Source organism: Psittacula echo, assembly GCF_963264785.1.
Source record: "Psittacula echo genome assembly, chromosome: Z".
Classification (NCBI taxonomy): domain Eukaryota; kingdom Metazoa; phylum Chordata; class Aves; order Psittaciformes; family Psittacidae; genus Psittacula; species Psittacula echo.
The window spans coordinates 24877188-24892103 of NC_137742.1; the positions used below are offsets into that span (position 1 = coordinate 24877188).

The window sequence follows — 14916 nt, forward strand, 5'->3', positions numbered from 1 at the left end:
TTAGAGATGAAGTTGCTGCTAGCCCCTGCTTACTGTGGAGTCCAGGAAATCGTACAGGAGCAGGGCCTGTCCCAGGTGAGATATGGGCAGAGGTTTAATGTCTAGGAACTAAGGATCAAAAATACTTTACAGGCTCCCTAATCTGGGTGCCCTGGTCAAGGGTGGCCCGTTTTTCTCTCATAGTGTTACAGGCTCTACCAGTCTTGCAGGAGTGGATCTTAAGTGACTATGAATGTTGTGCCTGTTCTTCACAGAAAGATGCTTTTCCTTTTAACAGACCCACCTCTTAAACAGCACTGGTTTTCAAGGGTATTTGATAGAGGTAGGGGTTTGGTTGGTTTAGGTTTGGGTTTTGTTTGTGGGAGTGGTGGTGGGAGTTTGGTTTTCTTTTTTCAGTCACTGGATCTTTGCTTTACAAATGCATTAACTGTAGTAGCTGGGGCACCAGGGCTAACACTGAGTTGAACTGGGATTTCTCTGTCAGACAAATTACTCATGTTCAAGGCTTAGGTCATAGTTTATTTTTCCAGCTCGCAATAATTCTTTCATTATTTTTCTAAAATTTATAATACAAATGGACAGCGTATTGCAAAAGTTAAGAAAATACATGTCACAAGAACAGTAAGTTGTCTTTCAGCTTCATACAGTTGCTGTAGAGCTTTTCTGTGTCTCCATTATACACTTATATTTTCTGGTAATTTTTCTTGAAATAGCGAGCACCCCAAAGGAAGATGACAGCACAGAATAAAATAGCCAGGACAACTGCAATGATTCCTCCCGTGGTGATCCCACAGGAGAGCGAGACAGTGGCCAGCTGAGCCCCAGACTGCCATTTGGGCTCAGAGCATCTCGTTTCTTTAGGGTCCTCAATTTTATCCAGATTCTGCTTGTACCAGGTGATTAAATCGATATTGGAGCAGGTACAGTTCAGAGGGTTGTAACTTAAATTGATTATGCAGTGGCCAGCTAGGGGTGCTAGCTTGTCATGTGGTATGATATGGATCCTGTTGTGTGCAAAATTGAGATAGATGTCCTTGAGGCTTGAAAATGCCTCTGTGCTGAATTCAGCAAGTTTATTGTGGCTCAGATCAACATGCCGTAACTTCTTGAGACTGTGAAATGCTTGGTTACCTATTGTTGTCAGTTCACAGGATGATAAAATTAGCACCTCTAAATTGGGTAGCTCTTGGAACAGTTTGTCGTTTTGCATGATCCCCAACTCAAAGTTATTTTGACTAAGGTCCAAGAATATGAGGCTTTCCAGGCCTTGAAAGAGATGCTGAATGCTAGTATTAATGTGGGAGGAGGAAAGATTCAGCACTTGCAAGAGATGCAAATTTCGGAAAGGACCCTGTGAAGTGTTGATATGAAGAGGAGTGGAAGCAAGGTCCAGCAGCTCCAGGCTAGCACCGTCTTTCATGAACACATCATGGAGGTGCAGCTTGATGTTGTAGCTCAGATTCAGTTGCTGAAGACTGCTCAAACCACTCAGCGCTTCATTACAGCAGCCAAAGCTTTCGATATAACTCTTACTTAAATCAAGATGCTGAAGCTTTGCTAGTTTCTCCAAACAGCCAGAGCCCAGCTGCAGGAACTCTGAGTTCCCCTTGATGTGGAGGTGGATAAGGGAGGGGAAGGAGGCAGAGTTGATGTTGCAGAGGTGCTCAAAGGAGTTTGAGTTCAGAACTAACTCTTCTAGTGAGCTCATGCCGCTGATGCCAGCAGGCAATGTGTTGATGTGGGTTTGAGTTAGATCCAGCTTGCGGAGCCTGGTCAAGCAGTGAAACATGTTGGCGTTCAGGTTCCTGAAGTGCCGTAGCTGCAGATAGAGCTCCTTGACAGAGATATTACAGAGGCCTTGTAAAACATCTGGGGTTATGAAGGGCTCTTTTTCCATTCCGTGAAATGTTCCCAGCCAAAGGATCTGGACTGTGGAGTTCTGTAGCCCTGCCAGGATTCCAGGGATGTCAGAACAGCCCCCAAAGTCCAAACTGTAGAAATTGGACTGGAAAGCTCCAGGTTCAATGTATGTAATGTCATTGCCTTTGAAGATGAGAGTTATATTGCTGGTCTTCTGCAGAAGAGAGACATCTGCTGCTGTGATTGTTTTTAGGTTGTTCATTTGAAAGTCAAGGTATTTGAGGTTTCGAGTAGGGAAGCTGGGAGGAAGCTGCAGTGAGGAGATGTGGTTATTGCCCAAGATGAGTGTATCCAAGCTGTCCAGATTCGTCATTGGAATAAAGGACATACTGGTTATTCCCGTCTGTGTTAAAACAAGCTGCTTCAGGGACTGTGGGCCAACAAAAGCTGTGTCAGACAGAAACATGAGCAGGTTTCCTGTCAGCACAAGTGTCTTCAGCTGCCCGTTGCTGTGAAAGGCACCGTCATACACCCAGTTTATCTGACACCTTCAGAAAACAACAGAAACCAGCATCAGTGGCCTGTCTTGTAAAGCTCTCCCCATATATGTGATAGCCTAAACTGCACATCGTAGCTGTAAAAACTCATGGGCAGTTGCCTTCACGAGGATAAGTTTGTTTTTTTTTTCCAGTACTGCTTGCCTGGTACTTGTAAGCTCACATTTAAATACAGGGTCCTGGTGAGACAAAAAATCTGCCCTGAAATGATGGATGTGAAGAGGCATTTATGGAAGTCAGGGTGACATGAGGTTTTTAGCATCCATCTTAATAAAACAAAAATATGTTTTCCTGATTTCCAGGAAAACAGGAAATGCTGGGCATTTCAAAGGACCAAACTTATCTTTCTCTAAGTTTTAGGGAACCATATCTTTATAGAAAAGTGAATAAAAAAATTGTCATAGGAATTGGTAAACCTTGTTAAGTCCAAGAGGAGAAGAGACTTCAGCTCAGAGAAGGTTGAATTCTCGAGGGAAGGGAGCACGTTGAAGCTGAAGTCTAGGATTTCTGTTGTGACAGGCAGTCCTTCAGGAATCTTCCTCAGTCCTAAACCTTCACAGTTGTAGCTTTTATTTACTGCAATCTGTGAAAATTAGATAGTGAAACTGCAAGAAGTACGCACTGCGGATGTAAATGGGAAAATACGGCACTGAAGAAAACCCAAACCAAACACCAAAACCAATCACAATTTTGAATTATTTAAAAACACAGCACCCAGAGCCCTGGGGAGCCTCAGCACAGGCTTGTAATGCACAGCCCTGGGGTTTGTGGAGTGTTTTTAAAACAAATGCCTTGAATCTGTCTTGTACTAATTTGAAGCGTGTCTCATCTGTAGTACTTTGCTATCAAAGTCAGCACATGTGAGGACTGTTTACTTTTCTGGATGAATTATCCTAAAGAAAGAATCCCCGCAAGGTATTTTTAAATTCTGAATTTCATGAGTCTGGTAACAAAGTTTATTCTAAGAGAAGTCTTGAGAAAACCTTGCAGAGGGGATGTAAAAAAAGAGCAGGATTGGAAATGTTTCTGGAAGGAAATTGTCCAAATTAATTGGATCTGAACTGCAGTTACACCCTGCAGTAAGAGGACAGTGGGAAGGCTCAGCTCAGGCTAGACAAAGATAGTCTTTAAAATTTTTATGAAGGCTTTTCAGCTTAACTGCAAATAAATCAATCTACTCTATAGGGAAGTCCACTCTGTGGATACCAGGGACAACCATTAAAGGTGTCTGACCTGCCTTTCCCTGGTGCCTGCATGAAGGTCTGTCAGGCACACAGGGAAGAGTCATCCTGACATAGCCTGCTGTGCTGCTGAAGGCAGCGGAGATGCTCAGAGCATCACACTCAACCCCTGCCAACCTCTGATGGGAGTACGGGCACAGCCAGCATCGTGTCAGCCTCCTCACCCAGCCCTGCTCCTAGAAGGAAAGGGGGTGGCCTGTCCAAATGCTGACGGGGCCAGCTTGTGAGGGGCAGGGCTCCAGTGGCTGCGCAGGAGCCACAGCTGTGGGGATATCCTGCCAGAAAGCTCAGAGATGTTCTGCTTGTAGGGAAGAAAATGCATGTATAGCAGACAGCTGGCCAGTCCGACTGTTTTAATTGGACTCAAATCTTTTCTATTAGCTGGAATAAGGCAAGCACAGGGGACAGTGGGCTGTATGGAGAGAAACACACTGGAGTCTGGAGTCAGTGTTGAGCAGGGAACAGTGCAGGTTTGTGTACTGTGGCCCGCTGGGGTTTTGTGGAGGTGCACGGGGACCCTGGGGAGCAGTGTGTGGAGTTCATGTCTTTCCGTTCACATGGGACTGTGAGCGTTTGAGAGCAAACCATGCCTGTGGCACTGGCGAAACAGGTGGGCACTGACTGCACTCCGTGGCCTCACTGGAGGGGGTATAGCAGCAGTATTCCTTGCAAGCCACAAGCTGTATAGGGTGAGCACTTTCTTCCTTTCCTCTGAAGCACAAATCATATAGCTGGAGGGTGCTGGGGAAGTGCCATGTCCCTGTGCTGCTGCAGGCAGAGCAGCCTGGCGGGCAGAGCAGAGGGATGCGGTAGCAGCGTGGTGAAGCCAGGAGGAAGTGGAAAGGAACTTTCACAACGGAATGCCCCACTGCGGGGGGAGCGTGGCTCCTTCGCCCACCCGTGTCACTGCTGGAGCTCAGACCCCAGGATCCCATCTGCAGGGAAGGACAAGCCAGGTCTGCTCGCAGCTGAGCCCCTACAAGCTGGTGCTTGGCATGACCTGAGGGCAGAAAACCCGCCCAGTACCTGCTGTGACAGCATGTGGCCATAGCACAGGGGCTGAAAACTTAAGCCACAAGAAGTTTCACCTCAACATGAGGAAGAACTTCTTTACATTGAGGATGGCAGAGCACTGGAACAGGCTGCCCAGGGAGATTGTGGAGTCTCCCTCTCTGGAGACATTCAAAACCCACCTGGATGTGTTCCTGTGTAACCTGCTTTGGGTGGCCCTGCCTTCACAGGGGGTTGGGCTAGGTGATTCCCAGAGGTACCCTGCAATCTGTGGAATGTGATTCTACGTGTCATGTCCAGCCTAGAAGAACTGAAATGATATGGTGCTGGTAACTACAGAAATAAATAGCAAAATACAGGCTTAGAAAAGCTAGTGTTTTTATTACCGATAAACAAAGAAGAGCTCAGGGAGCTGACTGCTGTGGTGCACGGCTTAGGAAGATAAAAAATGTATAGCTGTCGCTGTAAATGAGAACAGTGCCTATGTTTTACCATTCAATTAAAGTAGTGAGTAAGTGAGCTCTTGCCATATGCTTCAGGGCATGCAGTGGCTCTCAATGGGAGCTGAGGAACAACCATCCTCTAGGGTATCTCACTGTGCAACTTCCAGCATTTGGGGATTTGTACATTTAATTCAGTAAGGAATTTGCTATTGGCCCCAGATGTGCACTGCGAAGGCCTGGGTCTCCACAGTGCCTCTTCCATACATCAAAATCCTTGCCTTTTTTTTTTTTTTCCTTGTCTCCAACATAGAAAGGAAAACATTTATGGGTCAGCCTTTTCTCATACCCTGGAAAAATCACAGTACTTTCTTACTACCCTTGTGTGGTATCGCAAATTGACCAAATGGCAAATAAACACACCATCACCCACCACTGTGTACAAATTCCTGTGTGGAGAATGCAGCACAAGAGGCAAAATCCTTGTAGCTGTCCTCTGCCTAGCTCTAACATCCACTAAACACCCCCGTGAAACTTTATCACCCCTAGAAATCCCTGAGAGGTGAAGGGTGGTGCTGGCCTCCCAAAGTCCCCGGCAGCAGTAGGAGAGAGCATGAGGATGCACAAGTGTGCAGGTGTGAGGAGGAGAACAGTGACCGATGTCCCTCAGCACATCTCAAGACACCTGCCTGATTTCTCTGATAAAGGCCCTCAGGTCCCCCTGAGAGAAACCCCCTGAGAAGTGAAAGCAGCCTAACATCGGCAGGCAGCATGCACCAGAGATCATGCACAGCTCCTGCATCTCTGGGAGGACCGGCGGCTCTCACTCACCTCCACACACATCTTCTCAGCAGCGCTGGGTGCTTCGCAGCTCATGCCGGTGAGCACTGTGAAAATCAACAGGTATAAACCACAGGCCATTACGGAGAGAGGCGTGTTGCTAAAATGGGTGATCTGGTGCTATCTTCCCTTAACTAAAGCAAGACTGAGCAGCCAAGGTCACACAGGCTGGGCAAGTCAACTGGAAGGCAGGTCATAAGGAAAAGAAATGTTTGCTGAATGTCCCGGGTTCAGTGTGAGCAAAACAGTGGTTTCGGAGTGAAAGAGGAACTTCCCTGCTTTAAATATAGTCAAATTACTGTGCACTGTCACTTCTTTGGGGCAGAACAGAGTTTTGAAAAATGAGAACTTGGCTTTTATGCTCATGTAGAGTGAAATGTCCCCACTAGGTACAGGCCAGTTCAGTGTGAAAGAGGAGGTAGAACGGGAAAAGTGCAGATGAGAATTCAGCATCTCAACAAAGGGGTATTTAATGCAGTGGGAAGTTTGAGTTGAAAAGAATTTCATACATTGCTTTTGAGGTCCCTTCCAATCTCTAACATACTGTGATACTGTGATACTGTGAAAGTCACAAGAACTCAAAAGTCACAAGAACTCGTGAAGCAGCTGAAAAGCAGGGCTCTGCTGAGGGGACTGGTGGCAATACTGTACTTGGCAGTGTCAGGTTCACAGCTGGACTCGATCTTACAGGTCTTCTCCAACCCGAACGATTCTATGATTCTAATATCTGCTTCTATATTGCTGCAAAAAGGATCATAATGCTGACACATGCTTCTCTCAGCAGAAACAGTAAAGCTAAAAAGCAGTAGTTCAATCTAAAAATGAACTCTTTTCCTCTTGTATTTATATTACTGGTAATGATCAGTTTTCTTGAGGGGGACAGTATTTCTAACCATCCCTAAGACGGACATGCGTGTGGCAGCTGCAGGCAGGGAGGGATCCTGTGCCAGCAGGACAGGGGCTGTGGTCCTTGCTGCCTGGGACAGCCCTGAGCACTAGTTCCAGGCAGACAGCTCAACTTGACCTTGTTGCCTTTTCTTTCTTTCTTAATGGGCTGAGTTATTAGCTTGACAGCTTTGTTCTCAGCAGGCTTAAGTAAGTGGTGCTCTTTGGTCTGTTGAGAAGCTCAACATGACCCAGCAGCGTGCATCTGAAGCCCAGAAAGCCAAGCATATACTGGGCTGCAACAAAAGGAGAGTGACCAGCAGGTGGAAGGAGATGATCCTGCCCCTGTACTCTGCTCTCGTGAGACCTCTCATGAGTACTGCTCACCTGCAGTACTGTGTGCAGTTCTGGAGCACCCAGCACAAGAGGGATTTGAAACTGGGGTGAGCTGAGCGAAGAGCCATGAGGATGCTCAGAGGGCTGGAGCACTCTTTGCCTGGAAAAGAGAAGGCTTCGGGGACACCTTACAGCAGCCTTCCAGTACCTAAAGGCGGTTTACAAGAAATCTGGAGAGGGACTTTTTGGACATGTAGTAATAGGATTAAGTGAATGGCTTTGAACTGGAAGAGGGTAGATTTAGATTAGGAAGAAATTCTTCACTGTGAGGGTGGTGTGGCACTGGCATAGATTGCCCAGAGAAGCTGTGGCTCCCCCATCCCTGGCAGTGCTAAAGGCCAGATTGGAGGGGGCTTGGACCAGCCTGGTCTAGTGGAAGGTGGCCCTGCCTATGGCAGAGGGGTGGAATGAGATGATCTTTAAGGTCCTTTCCAATTTGAACCAGTCTATGATTCTGTGATTCTTTCTTCACCACCTAGTAGAGAAAGGCATGATGAAAATAGACTGGGCTTTGCAAATATGCATGATGGAGCCAGTCTAGCTCGGTGACTTGATCAGTGAAGCTTCAAGCAATCAAGGTGAGCATTAAGCTTGACACCTGGGAAAATGGAGACATCTGGGCTTCAGTGGTGTCAAGGACACACAGAAAATCAGGACCTTTGGCTCTGAAAAACTGTACAAAGGTCATGGCTGTACAGGTAGCTGGAGCTGACGTATCCCTGGGGTTTCCCCTGAGCCACTGTGCTCATCACTGCCAGTGTCTGAGAGAGAGGAGCAGTCAATGCGGCGGGAGTGAAGCTTAAAATCCAGCACAGAGCTCACTCTCTTTTGCATCTTTCCTAATCCCCTCAGGTGGGCTGCTGGGGCTGGCAGGCACAGAGAGGCCATGGCAGCAGTGCCCTGCTGCTGTATTTGTCTGCTGCCAGGATGCTTCTCTGCTGATCTCATTTCACTGGGCTCTTTTCCTCCTAGTTTTGTAAAATACAAAAGAAAACAACTTATCTGAATGACAAGCTGAAAATCTCACTGTACATCTCACTAACAGCCCTGAGCCTCCCAGCCAGCTCTGCATTTGCTGGAAATCGTGCTTGCCCTGTGGCTGGTAGCAGAAAGTTCAAAGGAATTTGTTTAGGATGTTTGCTCCTTTATTTGCCATTTTCCATGCTAATGCTCAAAGGCTAAGGCTTGGTGTGTCCCTGCTGTCTGCATTGTTCTTTCCTGGCATGCAGCAGCTTCGATTCACAGTTGCACCCTGTGTGTAGTTTCTGGCAGGCTATGAGCTCTGGTGATAGGGACGCTTCCTCAGAACTCCCGTACCAGAAACCTCCAATCTCAGATGAATGTGTTGTTTTGTAAGAAAAGTCCTCTGAATTGGAGGGGATATCAGCCAAAGCTAATCCTGCCTCTTCCTGCAGAGCAGTGAAGCATGTTATTATGCGTTGTTGAATTTATGTTTGATGTAACGAAATAGAAATAACTCCAGAGATTTATTTTTTTGGGGGGAGTGGGGGTGGGTGGGGTGTGTGTGTGGTTTTTGAGGAAGCAGGAAGCTTTATGACAAATAATGAATTCCAAGGCCTGCCTCAATTTCAGATAATGAAGAATTCATCATGAAACTGGTATCGGGTGACTAAAGTTCCTCTTCTTGTTCATGTGCACAAGCAATCACTGAGCTTAGTAAAAACGACTAATGATTAGAGGTATCTGAGTTATTCATTATGTGTGCCTGTCTGATTAATTTTTAGCCCTTTGTGCTTGTGAAGCAAAATGTGGAGGGATAAGAATTTATGGCAGTAGTTAGCAGGAGCAGTGTTTGATGCTCACAGGGGGCTTTGCTATGGGCACCAGCCATGGGCTCGGGCAATCTGCAGCCCCTCTATGACTGTTATGGGCTGATTCACCTCACACATTAAACAGGGAGCACTTCTTTTCTGCATGCTTTTCTATTGGCTGTTCCCAGCTGCTGGGTGGCTCTTCTCTCTATTGTTGTGTTCAGGGGCACTCTCGGACCACAGGGATCACTGGGACAGTCCCCTCACAAGTATTTTTCTGCTAAAAATTTTACTCCCTCTGTGCTTGGTTCAAACTCTTCCTGCTCTGATGACAGGAAATCCAAGAGCAAGCAGACACCAGTGGTAATTACCATCCGGTAATACTACCAGATGGTGATAAAAGCACCGTTGCTTTAGTGTGATGATGCTTGTCGCTGAGCACTCATGAGATGCTGAGCACTGCTGGGAGCTGAGCACATCATTCCCTCTGCACTGCCCCTGCGGTGCCCTGCCACCCCACAAACAAGGCGCTCTGCCCTTCAATCAAAAAGTCCCCAAGAGAGGGCTGTACCTCCCCAGAGGTTCTCCATTTTACACTGATTTCTGAGCTGGACAGGAGGAACGAGGCTCACCAAAATGTGGTGAGTCACCCATGGTGTGTTCCCACAGGCAGTGGCTCTCTCCTCACTTAAAAACCACCAGTGATGAGTTGTTGGTCCTAGCTGAGACCGCTATGGTGAAGTGCTGGCGTGTTCCTCAGCCAAGTGGCACGGATGTGGGCATTTTGTGGGCTGTTGGCATGACACTGAAGTCACAGGATGCCAATTCCCACCCCCAGCACAGAAAGATGGGCCCTGTTTCTGGGTGGGATCATCGGTCCTGCAGGAGCCTATCTGGTTGGTCAGGTCAAGGGGAAATCCTGGCTGGTGTCAAATCCGCCCAGCTGGCTCTGTGCTTGGCCTGGCCCGATCCGGCCCTTCCTGGCCCTCATCCTGGGAAAGGCTTCAGTAAGAGCACTGAGCACAGCACCTCGAAAAACCCTGGCCCTCAAGGTGTGTCGCAGGTGGGATGAATCTGGGAAATTGCTCCTCTTCCATGATTGTCTTGGGAAAAATATGTAATGACTGTAGGAGTAAGTGGGAATCAATCTAAGACATTAAAAAGAAAAATGCAATGAGTTATGTGGATGTATTAAACAGTCTTTGTTACTCTCAGAATTCCTATGAGATGTTAATTCTCTCTTATTTAAGAGATGAATCATGTAATCCCTGGTCTTCTCTAGCTCTGAAGAAAAAAATTATTGACAACCCAACGTAGCAGGGCTTCCCAAGTATCTGTCTGTACAGGATCAAAGGGTTAAAACAATTTTCAGTCATTTCCTTTAGGTATGGATTTCAAGATTTTTCTGTTTGTTGTTTTCTTGGTATCACAAACAAGAAGTAGAAATCCAAATGATTACTTTAAACAACGGATGTTAAGAACCCTGACTGTGGTTATCCCTTGGGCAGTGGGATTTGGGCTGTGACCATTCCCTTGCTGTGGCTGCATGGTGCTCCAAAAGGAGACACAGCAGCTGTGGAGGACCAAGCGCCCCTGCCATGTCCTGCCACAGACCTGCATTTTCCAGCTGGAAACCCTGTGAGGGCTCTGCTGCTGATGCTGCGGGCTCAGGCTGTGCTCTGAGGAAAAGCACAGAACAAGGTGATGCAGCAAGAGCATAAATGACTTGCAAGTGGAAAATACTGCCATGAAAAAAAGTCAGACTTCACCAGACTCCATGTGAAACCCCTCTGCTCTGTTCTATGGCAACTGATCTTTTGGAAACCCTAAGAGAGGGCAGGAGACAGCAGCCAGATGTACTTTCCAGCCCATACTCTCTATGCATGTGAGGAATGTCCCTTCACCTGCACTCAGGGGTGGTGGGAACACAACGGGGACAAGATCTGCAGGACTGTACCTGCGATGCCATCCCCAGCTGGGCACCATCCTGTCTGCTGAGTGCTTCAGCAGTCAGGGGCCAGGCTGCAGCATCGCCCTGCCCCGGGGGTTCCTCTTCCTCTGCTTTGCCGCTGCTCATTGGTGGAGGAACAACCAACCAGCTTCTGTCACCTGGCATGGACGGTCAAGGTTAATTCTCAAAGCATGCCACATCTTCAGTCCAAAATTTCCACAACTGGACCAAACCATCTTCTCAGGGAGTGAGCTAGGTGACCCTTGAGAAAGAGAGAATTTAACCAGGGTTGTGGTGTAATGGCTGTGTATAGAAATAACCCAAACTAAGGAAGTGAGTGGTCCCCTGGCCCCCTCTCTTTGGATGTCTTGTTCTCACGTGGGTTTTGTTTGGGGCAGCTCTCAAAAGGATTGATGGCGAACGCACTCAGCCAGGGCGTTGCTACTGCAACCAGGTCCTGGAAACCCTGGCTTTGGAGGGCATCGGTGCTATTGTTTTGTAGCTGATGATTGCAGCTTGCTGGAGGCCAGGGGGATGCCGGGTTTCCTGGCCCCCACGCCTGCATCCTGTACCCTGCCTGCCAGCCGGAAAGCTGGTTTGGCCAAGGCTGGCGCATGCGGAGCTGTGTGAAGTCCTACCAAGCACAAACCAAAAATAGTCAGGACAAAGGTGCTATGTGGGAAGGAAATTGCTGATGGGAATTAGCAGTTGATTAATTACCGGCATCTTGTGCATCCATGTTTCATCTGCATGAAAGGAAGACGTCTCCTGTGCTCCCCCTTCAGATACTGTTTCTGTATTACTGCTATTGCTGTGTTATCCTCCTAGACTAGCTTGTAATTTTTCAAGCATTCAGAAGATGTTTTGAGGATCTTGGTGCTGGAGCCCCCTGCCACTCTGTGAAACAGCTATCGGACTTTTCCTTAGCTTAAAATTGCGGACTTTGTTCCCTGCTAAGCAAGAAAAATACCCAGTATTCTCTCTCCCCATGGATTCTATCAGTACTATAAAGCCCAGAAAAAATAAAGATTTTGCTGCACAAGTCTTGCAGGCTGGATTTCAGACTGATGAGAGAGAAATCTGGTTACATCTGTAACCCCAATTTGAGTAGCAATAAAAAGTAATAATTGAAACCCTCCTGAGCTTTCCCTTTCCCCAGCTGGTCTCCATCAAGTGTAGCTTGGCACAGCTCTGGGGAAAAGGAGCTTCCCAGCCCTTGCACGAGGAGGCTGGACTCGTTGCTGGGAGTTGCATTTTTGTTGGATTTGGTTTGCTTTGCCTAGCTACAGATATTAAACTTGCAATGGGAGGAAAAGGGTCAGAGATATAAAAAAGAAAAAGGCAAACTGAGGGAGCTGGTGTGAGTTCAGGCTATTTAAAGCACTTTCAGCAGAGAGGCTTTGAAATGACAACACAGCATCTTAAAAGGAAGTCCTGTTGTTCAATGACATTCATTTCCATGCATAAAGCTCCGGGAAGAGAGGAGAGAAACCTCTCCCTCCATTTTCAAGTAATGAGTGCTGGTGAGGCGTGCCTATGACCCAGGCCCCATAGTCCAAAGTGAGTTGAAAGTGTTCCAAGCTATGTCCTGGCTGAGAGAGAGTTTCGATGACTTTTTGGTGCGGGGTGGCCACCATTGAGACTGTGTGTGCAGGTGAGAGCCGCCTCTCCTCCTCCACCTGCAGGTCTGAGAGTGCTGAAATGCAGGAGCAGGGTGCACCTGTGGTCAGGGTGGATGAGAATAATGACAGAAACCCAAAACCGCCATGATGGGGGCAAAAAACCTGTAGTTACTGCTCAGCCAGATGGCTTGGAACCTGAAATGGTGTCTATGCACAGTTTTGACTGCTCCAATTCACTTCTCAATTTTCTTTCTTCTTTCTTCCCCGTTCACATTAACAAATTCTCACCTGTTCATTTTGCACTGACGGTCTTTGACTGAAGAGCATCCATACAGCTGCCAATATCCTAAGCTGGTTATGACTGTTTGTAACAAGGTAAAACGTATGCTGCTCCAGTCTGGAATATGTCAGTGCCCTAAGTGTATTTTACCACAGGGTAACATTTGCTCCTTTGTCTTCACTGTGCTTCAGTGATGTGGCTCTGAAGTCTCTGTCCTTGCAGTGATTCTCACATTTCTTGCCAGGCATGAATCTTTGACCAATCTGGTTTGCTGATGGGAGAAACAAACCAACTTTGCTGCTGAAACTCAGGGTTTTGCTCTCAATGTGGCTGTTGGGAAAGGAGGCTGTGTTTGGGTGCTGCTGATGAGCTGTTTCTGTCAGACAGCTTTGAAAGGGAAAGTTCTTTCACTCAGCCAGACTGATGTGGAAATGAGGTGATCGGTCCTGAATGTGCAAAGCAACCCCATGGTGGTCCTTGCTGGAGCTATGCTTCCTCTGCCCGCTGGCCTCCGCAGATACTAATGATCTGGAGCCACAGGTCACTCCTTCCATCAAATACTTGCTCCAGAAATTCCACCTGCTCTAACATCTGCTTTCATGTGTGTGTTTGGTTTAGGGTTTTTTAATGGATATATATACATATAGGTACACACATACCAAATACCAAATCCCTGTTCGCAAAGGTATGTGAAAGGAAAGAGTTTGGACTTGGTGAGTTTGTCAGATCCAGGTCAGAGACAAGCTTGTTTACTCCTCAGCCCCCTGAATGATTGCTGGATGAATGTCCTACAGTATTGCAGGTTGGTGATTAGTCTTTTGAAAATGTTTCACTCAGCAACTCAGTCTTCAGCAAGGTTTCATTGTCATCAGAAAAAACACATCAGAGCTTCACACTGCTGCTTGGCTTGGTGTTAATTCTTTGCATATTGCCATCCCTCCAAAATATCTTTTCATAGCAAAGCCATAAGGCAGCAATAGCCTGCTCTTCCTTTTTCAATAACTTCTGAAAAAGCAGTGAAATGCTTGAAGCACCATATCCCATGAACTCTCCTGGAGTGGCTGGGAGCTGCTGAACAACCACCCCACTATTTGGCCTATAGCAGGGAAGGCCTGGGGTAGCTAATCTGCCTAGCCCAAAAGGAAGGGAGCAGCAGTGGTTCACACAGCTCATTCCCACTGCTGGGCTCCATTCTCCTGCAGGCGATGATGATAAAGTCTTGCCAGGATGGTGTTAGCCGATAGTCATCGCTTCCTCTGGCACTGGACCCCATTGCCTAATCACACTTGTGGTCAGTTACAAGCTTTTTTCTCTTGTTGTAGCTATATTTTCATTTCTCTTATTTAACTTGTTGCTTATTTTGGTATTGACTGTTCAGAACTATTGACCCTTTCCTCCTCAGCACCCACAGGTTTCTGGCGCTGCAGCCGCTATCCGCTCTGCTGCGCTGCATTGATGCTCATTCAGCTTCAGCAGCTGTTGGTCAGGGCTGTTGTCTCCAGCTCATGGGGACAAAACCATGTTTAAAGAAGTGTTCCCAGCAGGTGTGTGAATTGTACTTTGTCACTCTGCTGTGCTGATCCGAGCTGCACTGCCTGGGGCAGAGACACATCTCTGCAGTGCACCACGGGACATGTATTTTCCTTGGATCACAGATGAGTGGGTCTTAAAAGAAACACAAGGGGCTGGGCACTGCCCGAGGCTTGAATCCACAAAGAGGCAGCTCCTGAAGTTGTGCTGGTGTGAGAGAAATAGCAATGTCTTTCAGTGCACTGCTGTTTTTGAGCAGCAAGCTTTCCCTGGCTAGGACTTGCCTAGCCTGATTAAATGACACAGGCATAGGGTGCAACAGTACTGCATAGATGGTCTTTTCTGCAGTAGTAGAAATAACTTTTTGGAGGAGGATGGTTGGGTGAACAAGGGCAGAAAGTGAAATTCATCTGATCTAGACAAGATTTCCAAATTTTGCCTCCCATTTTACCCTTTTGTTTAGTTTTCTCACCTGTCTCTTAACAGTTTTAGCTACCTAAGCAGCATGAACAGCAATGTGTGGCTGTCTAC

The 14916-nt window shown here is 47.2% G+C and overlaps 1 protein-coding gene across 1 annotated transcript; it reads right to left on the minus strand.

The window, feature by feature from the left end:
* Positions 1-682: 682 nt before the first annotated feature.
* On the minus strand, positions 683-6030 carry CD180 (CD180 molecule; the record flags this gene model as incomplete). The annotated part of the gene is made up of 3 exons (XM_080638276.1): positions 683-2408; positions 2834-3000; positions 5941-6030. The coding sequence occupies 3 exons, from the start codon at positions 6028-6030 to the stop codon at positions 683-685; spliced, it is 1983 nt and encodes a 660-aa protein (XP_080494402.1).
* Between the last annotated feature and the right edge of the window lie 8886 nt (positions 6031-14916).